Source organism: Hemitrygon akajei, chromosome 6 (genome assembly GCF_048418815.1).
Source record: "Hemitrygon akajei chromosome 6, sHemAka1.3, whole genome shotgun sequence".
Lineage (NCBI taxonomy): Eukaryota > Metazoa > Chordata > Chondrichthyes > Myliobatiformes > Dasyatidae > Hemitrygon > Hemitrygon akajei.
Window position 1 is genome coordinate 146,043,879 of NC_133129.1, and position 15,953 is coordinate 146,059,831.

The 15,953-nt window shown below is 40.1% G+C and overlaps 1 protein-coding gene across 1 annotated transcript in view; it reads right to left on the minus strand.

Moving 5' to 3' along the window:
• otog (otogelin) overlaps positions 1–15,953 on the minus strand; it is a 228,381-nt gene that overhangs the window by 185,394 nt on the left and 27,034 nt on the right. Inside the window, 4 exon segments of the mRNA XM_073050064.1 lie at positions 1,293–1,470; positions 3,651–3,783; positions 11,672–11,817; positions 13,059–13,105. Of these exon segments, the coding sequence (XP_072906165.1) occupies positions 1,293–1,470; positions 3,651–3,783; positions 11,672–11,817; positions 13,059–13,105 (504 nt within the window).

Consider the following 15,953-nt stretch of genomic DNA (forward strand, 5'->3'; position numbering starts at 1 on the left):
GCAGCACTGATGGTGAACACAGCGAGGATGTTACGCTGCACTGCCTTGGCCATCTCCTCTCCTGGACTACTGCAACAGGCAAACCTGTGGCTTGACGCCGAGTCTTCAGTACAACTGAGGCCACACAGTTCCCCTGCCATCAGTCTCACCAATAAACAAGGGAAACGGACTTGCAGCATTTTACATTACCAATGTCCAGCAGCGTCTTGCGATTTCTAGAGAAATGTCCAAGACAGTCACCTTTTGTTAGGCTACGCACTGTGCACTGACTGATGACTTTCTGTAACGGGCAGTAACATGGTCTGCACCGAGTTCAGTTTCTCCACCAATGAGCAGCTCACTGATGGGGCAGACCTGCTGTACTTGAAGTTCTTAACATTTAGCATTGTCTTGCAAATTTAAAAAAGACAAAAATCTTTATTGGCCTCCAAGAGGCCGCTGCATCTGAAGTGCTGCAAGAATATCAATGAAGTGAGTGACACATGACAACGACGGATTGGAAATGATGATGGGTAATGGAAAATTATATTTTCTTAAAGTGTGTGCCAATGTGCTCATTGGACAGAATCAGCTAATGTAAGGAAATAAGTCATGCTTGGCAAATCTGAGACAATTTAATGCAGTAATAATAAACAAATGGATCTTGGTTATGCTTTTCTGCACAACTTTTTAAATAGCATATTTATTTTGCAAGTGCTGGAGGAGTCTGAAAAAGAAACAGGTTTAAATCCAGACTCTCTCTCAAGTTTACATGAATTACTTTTGGGAAAATAAGATCACTTGCTTCAAAGCTTGTTTCTCCTATACATCAGGAATTGTTGCACCACCCAGAGGAGCACAAATGAGGTCTGGGTAAAGGCTATGGCTAACAGCTGAAGTACTTACCAATCTTCAGATGAACACGTGTGTAACAACATACCACTGGCAATCTATAGAACTGTTATACATTAATCCTTGTTAAAAACGAAAGCTTAGCTGCATTTGTCTGCTTATGGCCTCTATTTTTAAAAATATGTAATTGTAGTCAGTTAGTAAGTTCTAGACAAAGTCAATTACAGGTGTCTCCTGCTTTACAAAGGTAGGGCGTTCCTATGAAACCTTTCTTAAGCTGAAATGGCGTAAAGCAAAGAACAATTAATTTATATGGGGAGAAATTTTTGTAAAAGCGAAAATCCTCCTTGCAATGCGAAAACAGGTTACTAATGTAGGTCTTTTATAAAAGCGAAGTGGCGTAAAGCAAACATTCATAAAGCGTGGGACACCTGTAGTTTCAAAGCAAGAAAAATACTTACAAGTAATCATCCTGAATATTGCCATTGAATGTTCCACAAAGTCCAAAGGTGTCTTCTTTCCACCTTGCATCCACTTGGATGTAAAGCCTCCTCCCTTCCCTGTCATACTGCAAACGCAGCCCAAAGGTTGTGTTAACTTGTATGAACATTGAGGTGAGTTCAGTAACTTCAAACAGATCTGTTAAATGATAGGAAAGAGTACCAATGATCACATTTATGATTCACCAAATAAAATTCTCTGGGAAGCTGGAAGCAGTCTGTTAGGCATGATGACAATAGCACACAAATTAAACAAGTTCTTCCTTTCAGTAAGATTTGTCCTCCATGTGGAGTCCTCCATTCATATCTCGTTTTCTTAAACTGCATACGAACCACTGGAACAAACTATTTATTCCTGTTCCTAAACACTTCAGTAAGCCAACATCTTTCAAATGTCAATTCATTGTGGTTCAGATTCAAATAGTATAATTCAGGCAAACAAAGGACACTAGCAAATGTCTTCAGTTTCCGTGGAGACTCTTGGCTCCATCCATTTGCACCTGACTTTTCCTAAGTTCAAAGTAAATTAGCAAAGTACATATACCGAAGTCACAATATACAACCCTGATATTAATTTTCTTCTGGGCATTCACAGTAAATACAAGACATACAACAGAATATTTGAAAGACAACACCAAGCAGGACAGACAAACAATCAATGTGCAAGACCACAAATTGTGCAAATTTTTTTTTAAAAAAGAAACAATAATAATAAATAAATGTGCAATAAATATTGAGAATATGAGATGAAGAGTCCTTGAAAGTGAATCCATAGGTTGTGGGAACAGTTCAGTAACGGGGTGAGTGAAGTGAAGTTATCCACTCTGCTTCAAGAGCCTGATGGTTGAGGGATAATAACTGTTCCTGAACCTAGTGGTGTGAGTCCTGAGGCTCCTTTACCTTCTTACTGATGCCAGCAGCAAGAAGAGAGCATGGCCTGGATGGTGGGATCCTTGATAATGAATGTTGCTTTTTTGCAACAGTGCTCCATGTCGATGTGCTCAATAGTGGAGAGGGCTTTACCTGTATGGACTGGGCCATATCCACTACTTTTACTCAGCTTTTTCATTCAAGGGCATTGGTGTTTCCATACCCAGCTGTGATACAACCAGTCAGTATACTCTCCACCACACATCTATAGAAGTTTCAAATGAAATGCCAAAACTTCGCAAACTTCTAAGTAGAGGCGCTGCTGGGCTTTCTTCATAATGGCATTCATGTGCTGGACCCAGGACAGATCCCCTGAAATTATAACACCAAGGAATTTAAAGTTGCTGCCCCTCTCCAGCTCTGATTCCCTGATGAGGAGTGGCTCATGAATCTCTGGTTTCCTCCTCCCGAAGTCAATAATCAGCTCTTTGGTCTTGCTGACATTGAGTGAGAGATTGTTGTTATGGCATCACTCAGCCAGATTTTCAATCTTCCTCCTTTATGCCAATTCATCACCACATTCAATTCAGCCAATGACAGGGGTGTTGTCAGCAAACCTAAATATGGCATTAGAGCTGTGCATGACCGAACAGTCACAAATATCAAGCAAGTAGAGCAGGAAGTAAGCACAGTGCCTTGTGGTGCACCTGCTGTTATGTTGTGTTACTTGAAAGCATTCAGTTAATTCAAAGGAAAGCCATGGGAGTCTGGAATGCAGGTGTAACTGCATCTTTAAGTGAGATGCTCACATATCAAGTGAAAGTGTAATGATGTATGCAATTAACATATTTTTACAAATAACCAGTAATTAATTAATTAAATGAACGAGAATGCTTAATAACCAATATATATAATATTATTGAACAATTAAATACACAAGACCAGTGCTGATGGAGATTGTGGAGGAAATGTTGTTGCCAATCCAAACTGACTGGGCAAGAAGGTAACTTTTTGAAGACCATTGTGTTCACTCAGTGGTAACAAAGGAACTGATTAGTTAAGCTCTGCATCTGTCAGTAATTTCCCTGGACTTCAATAAGACCACATCTAAACTTTCTTAACAAAACTGCTTTATCGCAACATTACAAAATATACAGTTTCTTAAATTAAAAACTTCAAACCTAAATAGATACCTCAAAGATTTTCCTAAACAAGTTAATATGCCAAACTATCCATAAAATACATAGCTGATTAAAAACCAAGAATATAGCAGATTTGTTTATTGAATTATACAAATTTGGTTATGCTTGCAAATTATTAAACAGGCAACACAACTTAGTTATTGAAAAATGATGCAGGTAGATTTTAAAGATAAAGGAAAAAACAGTACTAAAGAGAGTGTTCAAAGTTCTGCAAAATGTAATGTAGCAAGTAGGCAGTATTTCATACCATCTTTATAAGGTAAACTAATCCTGTACTGATTACAATGGTACACCTCTCCTGAATGAGTCAATGTCACCTGTTTCTTCAGATCTTCATCAACAATAATACTCACTGACTGAATGCAGGCACCATTCAGATCCTGTGAAAAGGAGAAATACACAATCCTTAAAAAAGTTTCATTATGTGTGCATACAATATTTATTTGCAGGTCTGCACAATGAATTCTATCTGGCATTTACATTTTTAAAAGCAAATTTTAAAAATCAAGCATGCACAAGACCTTTCTTTAAAATTCTCCAAAATACATGTTCCATAACTTTACTAAAGGACTTACAGGAGTAGTGATGAAACAGCATTTCAGTAACGGCAGTTTTGGAGACCGTGAGAAAATCTTAATAATCTTGTACTTCAATGGGTTAGATTTGAACCTTACAAAAACTTCTTCAAACAACAAGCCACAGAAATATGAAATGCATTGGCATGAAGTTCCAAGGATTCAGAGTCAATTGAATAGTTTAAAAATGGAACACATGTTAAAAAAATAAAAGTTGGGATGCCAAATACTGTTTCTGCATTATCATTTCTGAAAATAAGATTTCTAATAATAATTATATCTACTTCTGTCGGTGGAGCTGTGTAAATTGCAGAAGCCGCAGGTGCATTAGATTTGGTTTGGTATCTGGCTTATCGAGACCTGATAACAGCAGGGCTAAAAGTGTTTGATGTCCAGTCTGCCAGTTATCTGTTGAGGATGTCGAGCTTTTGCCATTCTGTGGAAGAACAATGTCAGCGATTCACTCTGGAGAGAGTCATCATACTCCAGGTCAGACGAGAGATAACCCAGGTCAGGTTGCAGACCACAGTACCCAGGTAGATCCTTCGCATGATGGTGGTGGTGAGGTGGTAGAGAAGAAGAGGAAGGTCAAGTGGCCAGCAATGGCAGATGAGAAGGCTTGGCATGTGTTTGATGAGGATATCAGTATGATGTTGGAGAACACTCTTAGGGAACATCAAAGAGGAAGTTGGAAATGATGGGCGATATGATTTATAATGTTGGAAAGTACAGGTTTGGTTTAGTTGAGTTAAAGAAAGCAAAGCCTATACAGCACCCAAGCAGGCACCAGAAGGAGATTAGTAGGTTGAGGAGAGAGCTTAGATCATTGACACAGAGGTGGAAGGTAGCAAGCGAGGGTGACAAGCCAGGGCTTGCTGATCTCCGAGAGCAGTTTTGAATAAAGTTAGCATCACTCTGTCATGCAGAGTCACAGCGTAAAAAGAGAAAGAAGAGAGAGAAGGCAAGAAAGGCGTTCTTTGAGAACCCTCACCAGTTCACAAAGAGTTTGTTTGAACAAAATAAGAGCGGGCAGCTTAACATCTCTCAACAAGAACTTGAGGATCACCTGACAAGCACTTACTCTAACGAACAGCGGGAGGCTCCTTTGCTTGACATTTCGGGGCTTGTGAAACCTACCGAGCCAGGAGTGAAGTTCGATCTGTCAGAACCCAAACTGGCAGAAGTCCAGCGGTTCATCAAAAAGGCAAGGTCAGGTTCAGTGCCAGGACCTAATGGAGTGCCGTATAAGGTGTTCAAGAACTGTGAAGAGCTGAAGAAATACTTGTGGAGATTGTTAAATGTGGTGTGGAGACAAAGTGTTGTCCCTTTGTCATGGAGTGAGGCTGAAGGAGTATACATCCCAAAGGAAGAGATTTCTATTACATTGAATCAGTTTCAACCAATTTCACTCCTGAATGTAGAGGGGAAGATTATGCTTGGCATTCTAGCAGAAAGAATATCTTCATTTGTGATAGAGAATGGATTGGTAAATACATCTGTGCAGAAGGCAGGAATACCAGGCTTCCTGGGATGCCTTGAACATAGTAGTATGATATAGCATTCCATCCAGGAGTCGAAAGGGTTGAGAAGAAATCTAGCTGTAGTTTGGCTTGATCTTGCAAATGCATATGGTTCCGTTCCCCATGCCCTGATTGAGTTTGCGATGGAATTCCTATGGATTCCTGCTAAGGTGAGGAAATTCGTTCTGCAGTACTACAACGATTTCCGGATGAGGTTCTCCACTTCGCAGTTTACAACAAGGTAGCAGAGCTTGGACATTGGTATCCCAATGGGATGTGCGATTTCTCCCATCCTTTTTGTGTTAGCCATGGAGGTCATTGTGAGGGCTGCAGAATCAATGGGACCAGGTATCGCACTTGATGGCAGAGGGGAGTTGCCACCAATATGAGCATTCATGGACGATCTCACCCTTTTGGGTCCTAGCACGGAGGCAGTGGAAAGTGTACTATCTAGACTCAAGGAGATAATGGATTGGGGAAGAATGAAGTTCAAGACCAAGAAGTCAAGGAGCCTTGTTCTTAGGAGAGGAAAGCTGGTTGACTTTCGTTTCACCCTGTGTGGAGAGGAGATTCTATCCATTCAGAACCAACCAGTTAAGAGCCTCGGGCAATGGTACACAGAGGAGCTCAGAGACACCAAGAGGGTTCAAGAGGCAGGAGAACAGATCAGCAGAGGTCTGATGACTGTCGACAAGTGTGGCTTGCCTGGCAAGTTGAAGTTGTGGTGCTTGCAGTACGGACTGATGCCACGGATAATGTGGCCACTAACTGTCTGTGAAGTGACAATGTCCCATGTTGAGGCAATGGAATGGAAGATCAACAAGTATGTGAAGAACCGAGCAGCCTCACTAATATTGCAATCCACAGTAGCCAGACAAAGCTTACCATCCCAGTGTAATCCCTTGTTGAAGAGGTCAAGGTAGCCAAGGTAGGATCATTCTTGATGCTTTGAGACTCAAAAGACCCTGTCATCAAGAGCATCCAGCCGGATGTGAGATCAGGCAGGAAGTGGTCAGCCTGGGCAGCAGTCGACGAGGCAGAGTCTAGATTGAAGCACAAGGAGTCGGTTGGGGCTACCCAGCTAGGCCACCAGGGACTTGGATGGACAACCCCACACGTGGTGGTCATCTTCTACAGGTAAGGAGCATCGTGAGCTTGTAACTCATGAAATACGAGAGGTAGAAGAGGAGAAGAGGTTAGCTAAAGCAGCTAGCCTGACCAAACAAGGGGCTTGGACCTGGTGGGAAAGTGTTGAATAACGACATCTATCTTGGAATGTTCTATGGCCGATGGAACCGCTCCGCATTTCTTTTCTATACAGAGCAGTGTATGACTTGCTCCCAACACCTGCCAACCTCAGCACCTGGTATGAAGATAAGACAGACAGGTGTGATGCTTGTGGTGAGAAGGGAACACTTCAGCATATTTTGAGTGCATGCAGAGTCAATCTTTCCAGCGGCATGTGCACTTGAAGAAATAACAACTTTCTCAAAGTTGTAACAGAAGCTGTTGAGCAGAGAGTACTGCAGCACAACTTATCTCATGCCCCATGCTGCACAGAACATTGCATATCATTTGTGAAAGAAGACTCCAAGTCAAATGTGTACAGCGCAGGCCCACAATCAAGCACACTTTCTTCAGCCTATGATTGGTGTGTCAAGGCCAACCTGGATGGAAAAGGCAGTTTCCCAGAGCAAATAGTTTTCACCACATTGCATCCAGATATAATCATCTGGTCTGACACCAGTAGAGAAGTGGTTATTGGTGAACTCACAGTCCCCTGGGAAGACAACATCGATGAAGCCCATGAGCGCAAGTTAACCAAGTATGCAGAATTAAGATCAGAGTGCAGAGACAGAGGGTGGAAGGTCTCATGCTATCCATTCGAAGCAGGTTGCCGTGGCTTTATTGCGTTCACTTTCCAGAAGTGGCTGTGTGACCTTGGCTTTACTAGAAGAGAGATCAATTCAACCAGCAGGGCTGTAGCTGAGGCAGCAGAGGCAGGATCATCATGGGTGTGGACTAAGTACGTCCCGAGGGGCAGAAAGTTGGACAGTGTATCCATCTTTTGTAAACTCTTCAGTAGCTGCATAGATACCTGAAGAGTAGACTATCTGTCGGATGGAAGCGACCAACAACTCTGATAGAGGCAGATGCCAAGTTGTAACCTCACCAGTGGGAGGTGGGCTTTAGCACTGCTGGCCCACCACCGCGAGGGAGTCTTGATCATAAGCGGGCTAAAACTCCTGAAGACAGGTGGCAGATCAACTGATGATCCCACTGACAATAGCACAGGACAGTTAACATCTTAGTCCATGTGTATTTTCAATTCAATTCTTACACATAGCCAAGAGCTAGAACTTCCCTGTAAGTGGCTTGGAGGCAAGTCGTTACAACATGCAAGCAGAGTTCAAGCAGTGCACATTAATAATCCAGGCTGGACAAATGTTATGATTCTCCAGAGGCACTTGAAGAATCTCTCTTCAGTAGACTCGATAGTTTTCCAAACTTCTCACACTAAGAATACAAAAGGTAAAGGAGCTTGCAGATCTGTTGTCAGAACTGCAAGCTGCAAAAGTGAGGGTTACCAACTAGGACTGAGTTTCTTGAATACAGCAAGAGGAATAAGAGGAATAGTGAAGAAACTACTGAACAATATGCAAGAACAGTGGATAACCTGAAGGGTTCAAGTATAAAACAAAATATCATGCCCCCTACCCACAATTTTCAATCATCTGCTGCCATACAGAAATCAGAAATGATCCTAGTTTTATGCTCTTAACTTCCAGCAACACTTCATTCAAAGAGAGGTCACCAGCAAAAGCATGGAAGAACCAAACCTCTATCATGGTCAACAAGACTCAAGTAGAAAACTCTCTCATGAACTTTGATCGTCAATGTCCTGTCCATAAGAAATCGCACCCCTTTAGGAAATGCAGAGGATTCAGAGAAAACTCGCTTGCAGACCAGAGCACCAAGGAAAAGACTGTGAAGCTATCATACACTGCACTGAGTGCAACAGTGACCAGCACATATCACCACTTCATTCCGGGCCCATGCTTTGGGCTACCACTGGTTCCAGCACAACCACAGCAGAGCACAGCAGGAGCCAGCTGAGGTATCCATCAGTGGTAGCCACTTCCTCAGGCACAGAAGTATGTGGAAACAGCTTCTAAGGAAAATCCTGCTCTAAAATATGTCAGGGCAACATCTCACTGAAGGGATATCCTGAGCAAAAAATAAAGGCATATGTGACATTAGATGAGCAGAGCAATGTGTCATTGGCAAATCAGCATTCTTTGACACATTCAGTATTCAATGTTGTGTCTCCCCGTACACTCTAAGGACATGTTCTGAAGTTGCTGGAAGAAGTGCCAGTGGAATTGTTATGAAATCAATAGGAGGGAAGGTCTGCTTACTCTTGCCAACCCTCATTTGGCACAATGATTTTCCCAACAACAGGGATAAAATTCCAACTCAGGAAGCTGCAGACACCTCAAGGCCATAGCTGATAAGATTCTTCTACTTAGCTCCTCTGCTGAGATTCTACTATTGCTTGGCAGAGACGTCATTTTGTCACGAGGTACGTGACAGCACAATGATCGCCGTGATGCACCTTATGCCCAGTGACTGGACCTGGTTGGGTCATAGCGGGTGGTCTGCCTCAGTGGTGCTCATCAGACCACTCTCAGCACATTTAAGACAAATGTCCAGGAGAACAGGCAGCCAAGTCATTTCAGACCCTGTGAGAGTAGCATCTGTGTAAAAGGGAAGATTGTAAGTAACCACCCTGGCATACTTACCTCTGCTCAACCAGATTTTATCAAGTTGGTCTTCTGTCACTTAGAAGTAAGATGATTATAAGCTGGCACCTTCCATCGAAAGTGAGGTCTTCTTTTGAATCATGAACAAAATGTTTGGCAAAGACAGGCCAAACAGTTGAGTAGCGTCCATTCTTTTTCACCTCCCATGACAACTCTTACCATATAAATTAGAGCAGGCCCTCAGTCAACTCGTGTCCCTCAGTTGCACATTGAGAAGGAAACCAGAAATGAAAGATCATTATCTGGAATTTATGAAGAGACTCTTCAAGAACAATCACGCTGAGTTAGTGCCTCCACCAGCTCCCAAAACCAAGCCAAAAGGTTACAGACACCGCTGGATAGAGTGAAGCTGGATTCATCCTGGGCAAGGCAAAGCTTGCTCCCAGGAAAAGACATCACCATCACAAGTTGGTGCTGTTGTTCTAGCAGTTGAGATGGCAGAGATGATAACCAAAGAACTGGACACCAAAGACAGCATCAAGTTCTTTATCAACAGCAAGGTTGTTCTTGGCTATATATTTAATGAAGCAAGGAGAGTCTATATTAATCTATATAATAGGATCCAATGTATCAGGCGATCAATCCAGAAGAGCCAATGGAACTCTGTTCCTACTGATCTCAACCTGGCTGATCATGGCACAAGAGGTCTCCAAGCTAATCAGCTCACCCTTTCCTCATGTTTAACTTGCCCTGCATTTCTTGCTGAGCTCCATCAGGAACGTCATCAAGGCCAGTATTTTTTTAAGTAAGAACGGTTAAGGTTTAGTAAGACTTTTCAAGACCAGCATCCTTCTTTTGCCAAAGATTCAGAGAAACGATCATTTGACCTTTAGCGTCAGCAATTAAGTTTGACATTCTATGAATGCCAGGCAGGGAGTGTTCTGGCCTCTAGAGGTACAGATAAGTTTGTATGCAAACTGAATTTAATCTTATTTCAAGAGAAATGGATAGGGAAAAATTAACCCTCTATTTATATACATGTCACCAAAAGAAACTGGTGAGCCAGAATGCGAGATACTTTGGGTGCAGTCATCCTTCCATTTCTAGTTTAAAGGTCCTGTTTAGAACAAGTAGCTTCCACAGAACAAATAGAAAACTTCATTAATTGCTGCACAATCGATTTTGACTATTAATTTAAATTGCCCCAAAATTGTACATATTGCATTCTTCACATGTTCATTTGTTCTCATGCAGGCAAATCATCTTGTTGCACCAATGACAGTCCAAACATATGCAACTTTACTAAATATATATATGTATATATTACTAAATAACATAAAAATTAACAATATCCTGCTATATATTTATCATATAAATAAAATTACAAAAAATCCAGTATGATTTAAACCACAAGTTTAAATTAGACTCAAATATTAGACTCAAATATACTGGAACATTAGACTCAAATATAAATCGTTGAAAAGGGCTAATTTTTCAGAATTTTAAGGGAGATTTTACTTCATTGGTAATGATTTTGCCTACTGACATGGAATATATGACAACAGTTCTGTTAATGATGCTGAGCCAACATCCCAAAGGGCAAATATTGTGACAGGTTGTCTGGCCTTTGTGGTAATTTCAAGCATTAAACTTGTTCTTTTTGTTTCAGTTGTTTTTTCTCAAGAAAATTTTGCTGAATTCGTACATCAGAATATTAAAAAAAACCAGAAGTACACATCTGATAACTCCTAAAATATTCACTATTCAGAGAGGATATTAAATAAATGCAAAATACAAAGAACAGCTGCCTGAGAATGGAAAGAAATTCAAGCCAACAATAATTCTCTGTTCTAGTGAATTGTCTCTTTGATAACTTTACATCAATCCACATTCATTGGGTGGTTTTATATCAACTGTTGTCTCTTTCACCAACCACTTTATAAATTTCTTTTATCTTGGCTCACTCTCATCCTTACACCATCAAAGACTTTTACATTTCAACGGGCAGACAGACAAGGTCTATCAAGTGAACTGCTTGTTCAATTTATTGTTATAAATGTGTCTGCAAGTTTCACATGATTCTTAAATCTACATGGTCTTGGTGAATGTTGCTTTCACCAACTCAGTGGAACTGGAAGATTAGTGGCTTTGTGGTTAAAGGATTAAAGACTTTGGAGTATTTCTTTCAGGTAAAATGCAATCACCTTGAAGGTCCAAGGAAAACTGAAAATATTTCATCTGATGTGGACAAAATTTCAGTCACTGAATTTACATGTTACTAACCACTGCCCATCTCTTGTTTTTCAAACCGTTGGTTTAAATCTATTTTGTGAAATGAAAATCATCTTTTTTTCAAACCCTTAAATCTCAAACTCTGTTTAATCTTAATAAACGAATACTGTTTCTTACCGTGCCACATTGAGAATTCTGGAGACTGATGGCAAACTTTCCAGAACTGCGGCTCTTTGCCAAAATATACTGACATACGGCATGGAAGGAATACAACTGTCCATCAAATGTCCGGAAGTGAATATCTCCAGTTACTGAGCATTCCGCTAGAAGGTACAAAACAAACTTGAGTCAGATCTTTAGGGATCACACAGTAGGATGTTCAGGATGGGGGACAGAATCACAATAGTTGATTTTGCAGTATTTTCTGAATCAGAAAGTGAGTTAATTTAGACATAACGTATTGTCAAAAAGCAAAAATAGTGGCATAAGAAATAATCATGGGTTTTATAAACACAAGAGCTTCTGCAGATGCTGGAAATCCAGAGCATCAGGCAAATGCTGGAGGAACTCTGCAGGTCCAGCAGCATTTATGAAAAGTAATAAACAGTTGATATTTTGGGCAGAGACAATTCATCAGCCTGAAACGTTGACTGTTTATTCCACTCCATAAATGTTGCCTTACCTGCTGAGTTCCTCCAGCAATTTATCTGTGTTACTCTTATCATGGAATTATTCTTCAGAGATTTAAATAATGAGGCACCATACTTTCCATCTAAGTTAATACACAACACATTTGAACTGGTCTTAACTTGACTTCAGTGATCCATGAACCTATCTTGCCATGAAAATAAAATAAGTAATCCTTTCAGTAAATAGGTTAACTTTTTTTTTAAGAGGAAACATCATTCAGTATTCTCAATCATGAGACATATTAGAAAATGCTAAGTTAAACGCAGGAAGAATATCAGGCTTTGATTATTACAGCAAAATAATTACAGATTGTGAAATTAAAGTAGGGGAGCCAGTGGCACAGATGAAGAACGAGGGCATCTGCAGATATTTTTGGAGACATACAGTAAGTGAATAAAGGATGTGGAAGAACAAGTGTGGTTGGCCTCAGAAAAAATGGTGAAAATTTTCATAATGAACACTTATTATTTCTTAAAGACTTCTTTCTAGTATTTTCATCTTTTTATCTGCATAAACAACACTTCCTTATACCTATATATCCATCATTCTTCTCTGGCACAGTGTATTATACACAACAAAAGCTCTTTGGGTCTGAATTCAAAATTTAAAGTGCTTTGAAAAGAGCAATGTTTTAATAATAATGTGAAATTATCAGTTCAGGCTGTGGGATGTGTTGCTCACTACTAAATTGAACAGTAGCTACCTTAATAAAGGCTCCTAAGACCATTTCTCAAAAATGTTAACAAAATGGATATTAAATAGGCCTCCTGACTGCTGCAGCATCTAGCTCCTGCAAAGTTATGGCTTCCAAGCCTAAACTAGCCCCACAACATTAGATGTCTAAATTACTAAACAAATGAGAAACAGATCTTACCTGGACAGCTACGTTCTGTACATTTCCAAATGCTTCCTGCACAAACACTAAAGTAAAACAAATATGCAAAATGAAATAACATGGAACCTTCATGGAGAAATTATTGAAAGTAGTTAACACTGTAAGTTCTTTAAATGTAAAATATACAGTTTAATTTGAAGCTGATTGAAGTGGATTGCAATTGTAGAAATGAGTAGAAATGAGTTGTAGAATTAATGATAGCAATTGTAAGAAGACAGAAGATTGTAGAGACAGTAGTGGTCTATTCAGACTGCTAACACTAGGGAGAAATGTGACAGTTTAAGCATTGTAAACAACATTTGGTACAAAATTCAACTAGTTGTAAGAGAGCCAATTTGAATTAAGCACAGTGAAAAAAGAAAGGAATATAACAATAAAGACAAAATTATGCTTCAGTTAGAAAAAGGCATTTGTTGGGAAGCAGTCTTTCCATAGGTTCACGTAGGGTAAAATGAAAAATAAATCTGTCATTTCATCCTTTGTTTCAGAATGCCACTGATTTATATTTCTTTTGAGAACAAAACAATTACAGATTGTAAGCGTTCCTCATTTGTTAAGAGTGGATCTGAAGTATCCCCACTAAAGGACCCAACTCCATTTAAAATTATGTTTCAGTTTACCAAAAGCAAAATTGCCTGGTGACCAATCACTTTAATTCCTATTCCCATTCCCGTTCCAGCTTATCAGTCATGGTCTTCTCTTTTGCCACGATGATGCCACTCTCAGGGTGGAGAAGTAACACCTCATAATTCGCCCAGGTAGCCTCCAACCTGATGGCATGAACATTGATTTCTCCTTCTGGTATTTTTTTCATTTTTCCTCCTCCCCATTCCCTGTTTTTCTATTCTCCACATGGGCCTCTTGTCTCTTCTCCTCACCTATCACCTCCCTCTGGTACTCTCCTTCTTCCCTTTCTCCCATGATCCACTCTCTTCTTCTTCTTCTCCAGCCCTTTACTTTTCACCTATCGCCCCTAGCTTGTCCTCTTTCCCCTCCCCCATCTTTTTATGCTGGCGTCTTCCCCCTTCTTTTCCAGTCTTGATGAAGGATGTCGGCCCAAAAAGTTGATTGTTTATTCATTTCCATTTCCAGAAATTTGTCTGTGTTCTTCTCAATTTGCAGCATCTGCAGAATCACTTGTGTTTATGCATCTAAATTTGTGAAGTACTTTTCAAATTGGACATTACCAGGACCACTCAAGCTCAAGACATTTTGGTCCATACAACTACAAGAGAGCCGAGTTAAAGATATACAATTGTGTGATTTCCCTTAAAGTAAGGCAGCACTCAACTTGAGTGTAGCATCAAGAATCCTAGTAAAGTTTACATTTATGGAAATCAGGGACCAGATTGTGTTCACCCTCATTCAGCCAAAATACACTACATCCACCATCCCCCCCCCATATCCTGAAAGAATTCCAGATTAAACAAACATGATATTCTTTTAATAAATCCACACTGATTCTTTGAATCCAAATATCATTCTTTATTTCATCTTTCATCGTAAGTCCAGCATTTTCCTCACAGCTGATGTTAGGCTGACAGGTCAGATGTTCCATGTTTTCCTTTCTCCTTCCTTTCTTAAACAGTAGGTCACATTTTCTACCATCCAATTCGCAAGTACAATCCCACAACCTATAGAATCTCAAAATAGTCTAAAGAGCAGTCACTACTCCTCTTTCAAAACTTCTGGATGATTTCATGTTTAGTCTCACCATTTTACCTATTACTTTTTTTTAAAAAGTTCTTATTTAATTTAGCTCTGCAGTCTTATATTCTTGTTTGTTTGACATTTCTTGCAGTTTTTTTTGTGTCTTCTTTCCTCATGATTTAGCATCAAACACGAGAAAATCTGCAGATGCTGGAAATCCAAGCAACACACGCAAAATGCTGGAAGACCTCAGCAGGCCAGGAAGCATCTATGGAAAGCAGTCAATGCTGGGCTGAGACCCAACATCCTGATAAAGGGTTTCGGCCCTACATCAACTGTTTACTCTTTTCCATAGATGCTGCCTGGCCTGCTGAATTCCTCCAGCATTTGTGTGATTTATCAACATGTTTAATTTCTCTGCCTTTTCCTTATAAGTTCTCCCTTTTCTGTCTATATGGTCATATATTTGCCCTCACTCACATAGTCCTCTCTGCATATCTTTTGAAGCTTTCAGTCTGATATTCTATCTTGCTTTTCTTTATCAGTGCAGTTGTCCTCTGCGGTGTACTAGAATGCTCCTAATTCTTAGGCCTGCTGCTATTTCTGGCAACTTTGTAAGCCTCTTGAAAGTTCAAAGTTCAATGTAAATTTATTATCAAAGTACATATATGTCACCATATAGAAACATACAAAACTGAGATTAATTTTCCTGCAGACATACTCAATTAATCTATCGAACAATAACCATCCAGAATCAATGAAAGACTGCCCAACTTGGGCATTCAACCAGCATATTTGGAGGGAATTATACGTTCTGGGTCCAGACCATCATCAGAACTGGACACAAAGGGGAAAAAGGGGTGGAGCAAAAGCTAGCCAGTGATAAACAGATCCAGGTTGGGGGGAGGGGGGTGATGGGATAATAGGCAGGTGGGAGAGGGGAAAGAGTGAAAGTGATGTAAGATGCAAGGAGTTGATTGGTGGTAGTTAAAAAGGACTGAAAAAGATGGAATCTGAGAGCAGAAGACAATGGACTATAAAATAAAGGGAAGTAGCTGAGGAGGGAATCATTAGGAGGAATGTATAGCATCTTCCTTGGATTTAATACTATCTTTAATTTTACCAGCTGGCTACAGATAGACTACTTTTCCTGTTTAGTTTTTATGTCTTAAAGTAAGTTGTTTCTCCTACACTAATGTACATTTTTGTGTAATAATAATAATT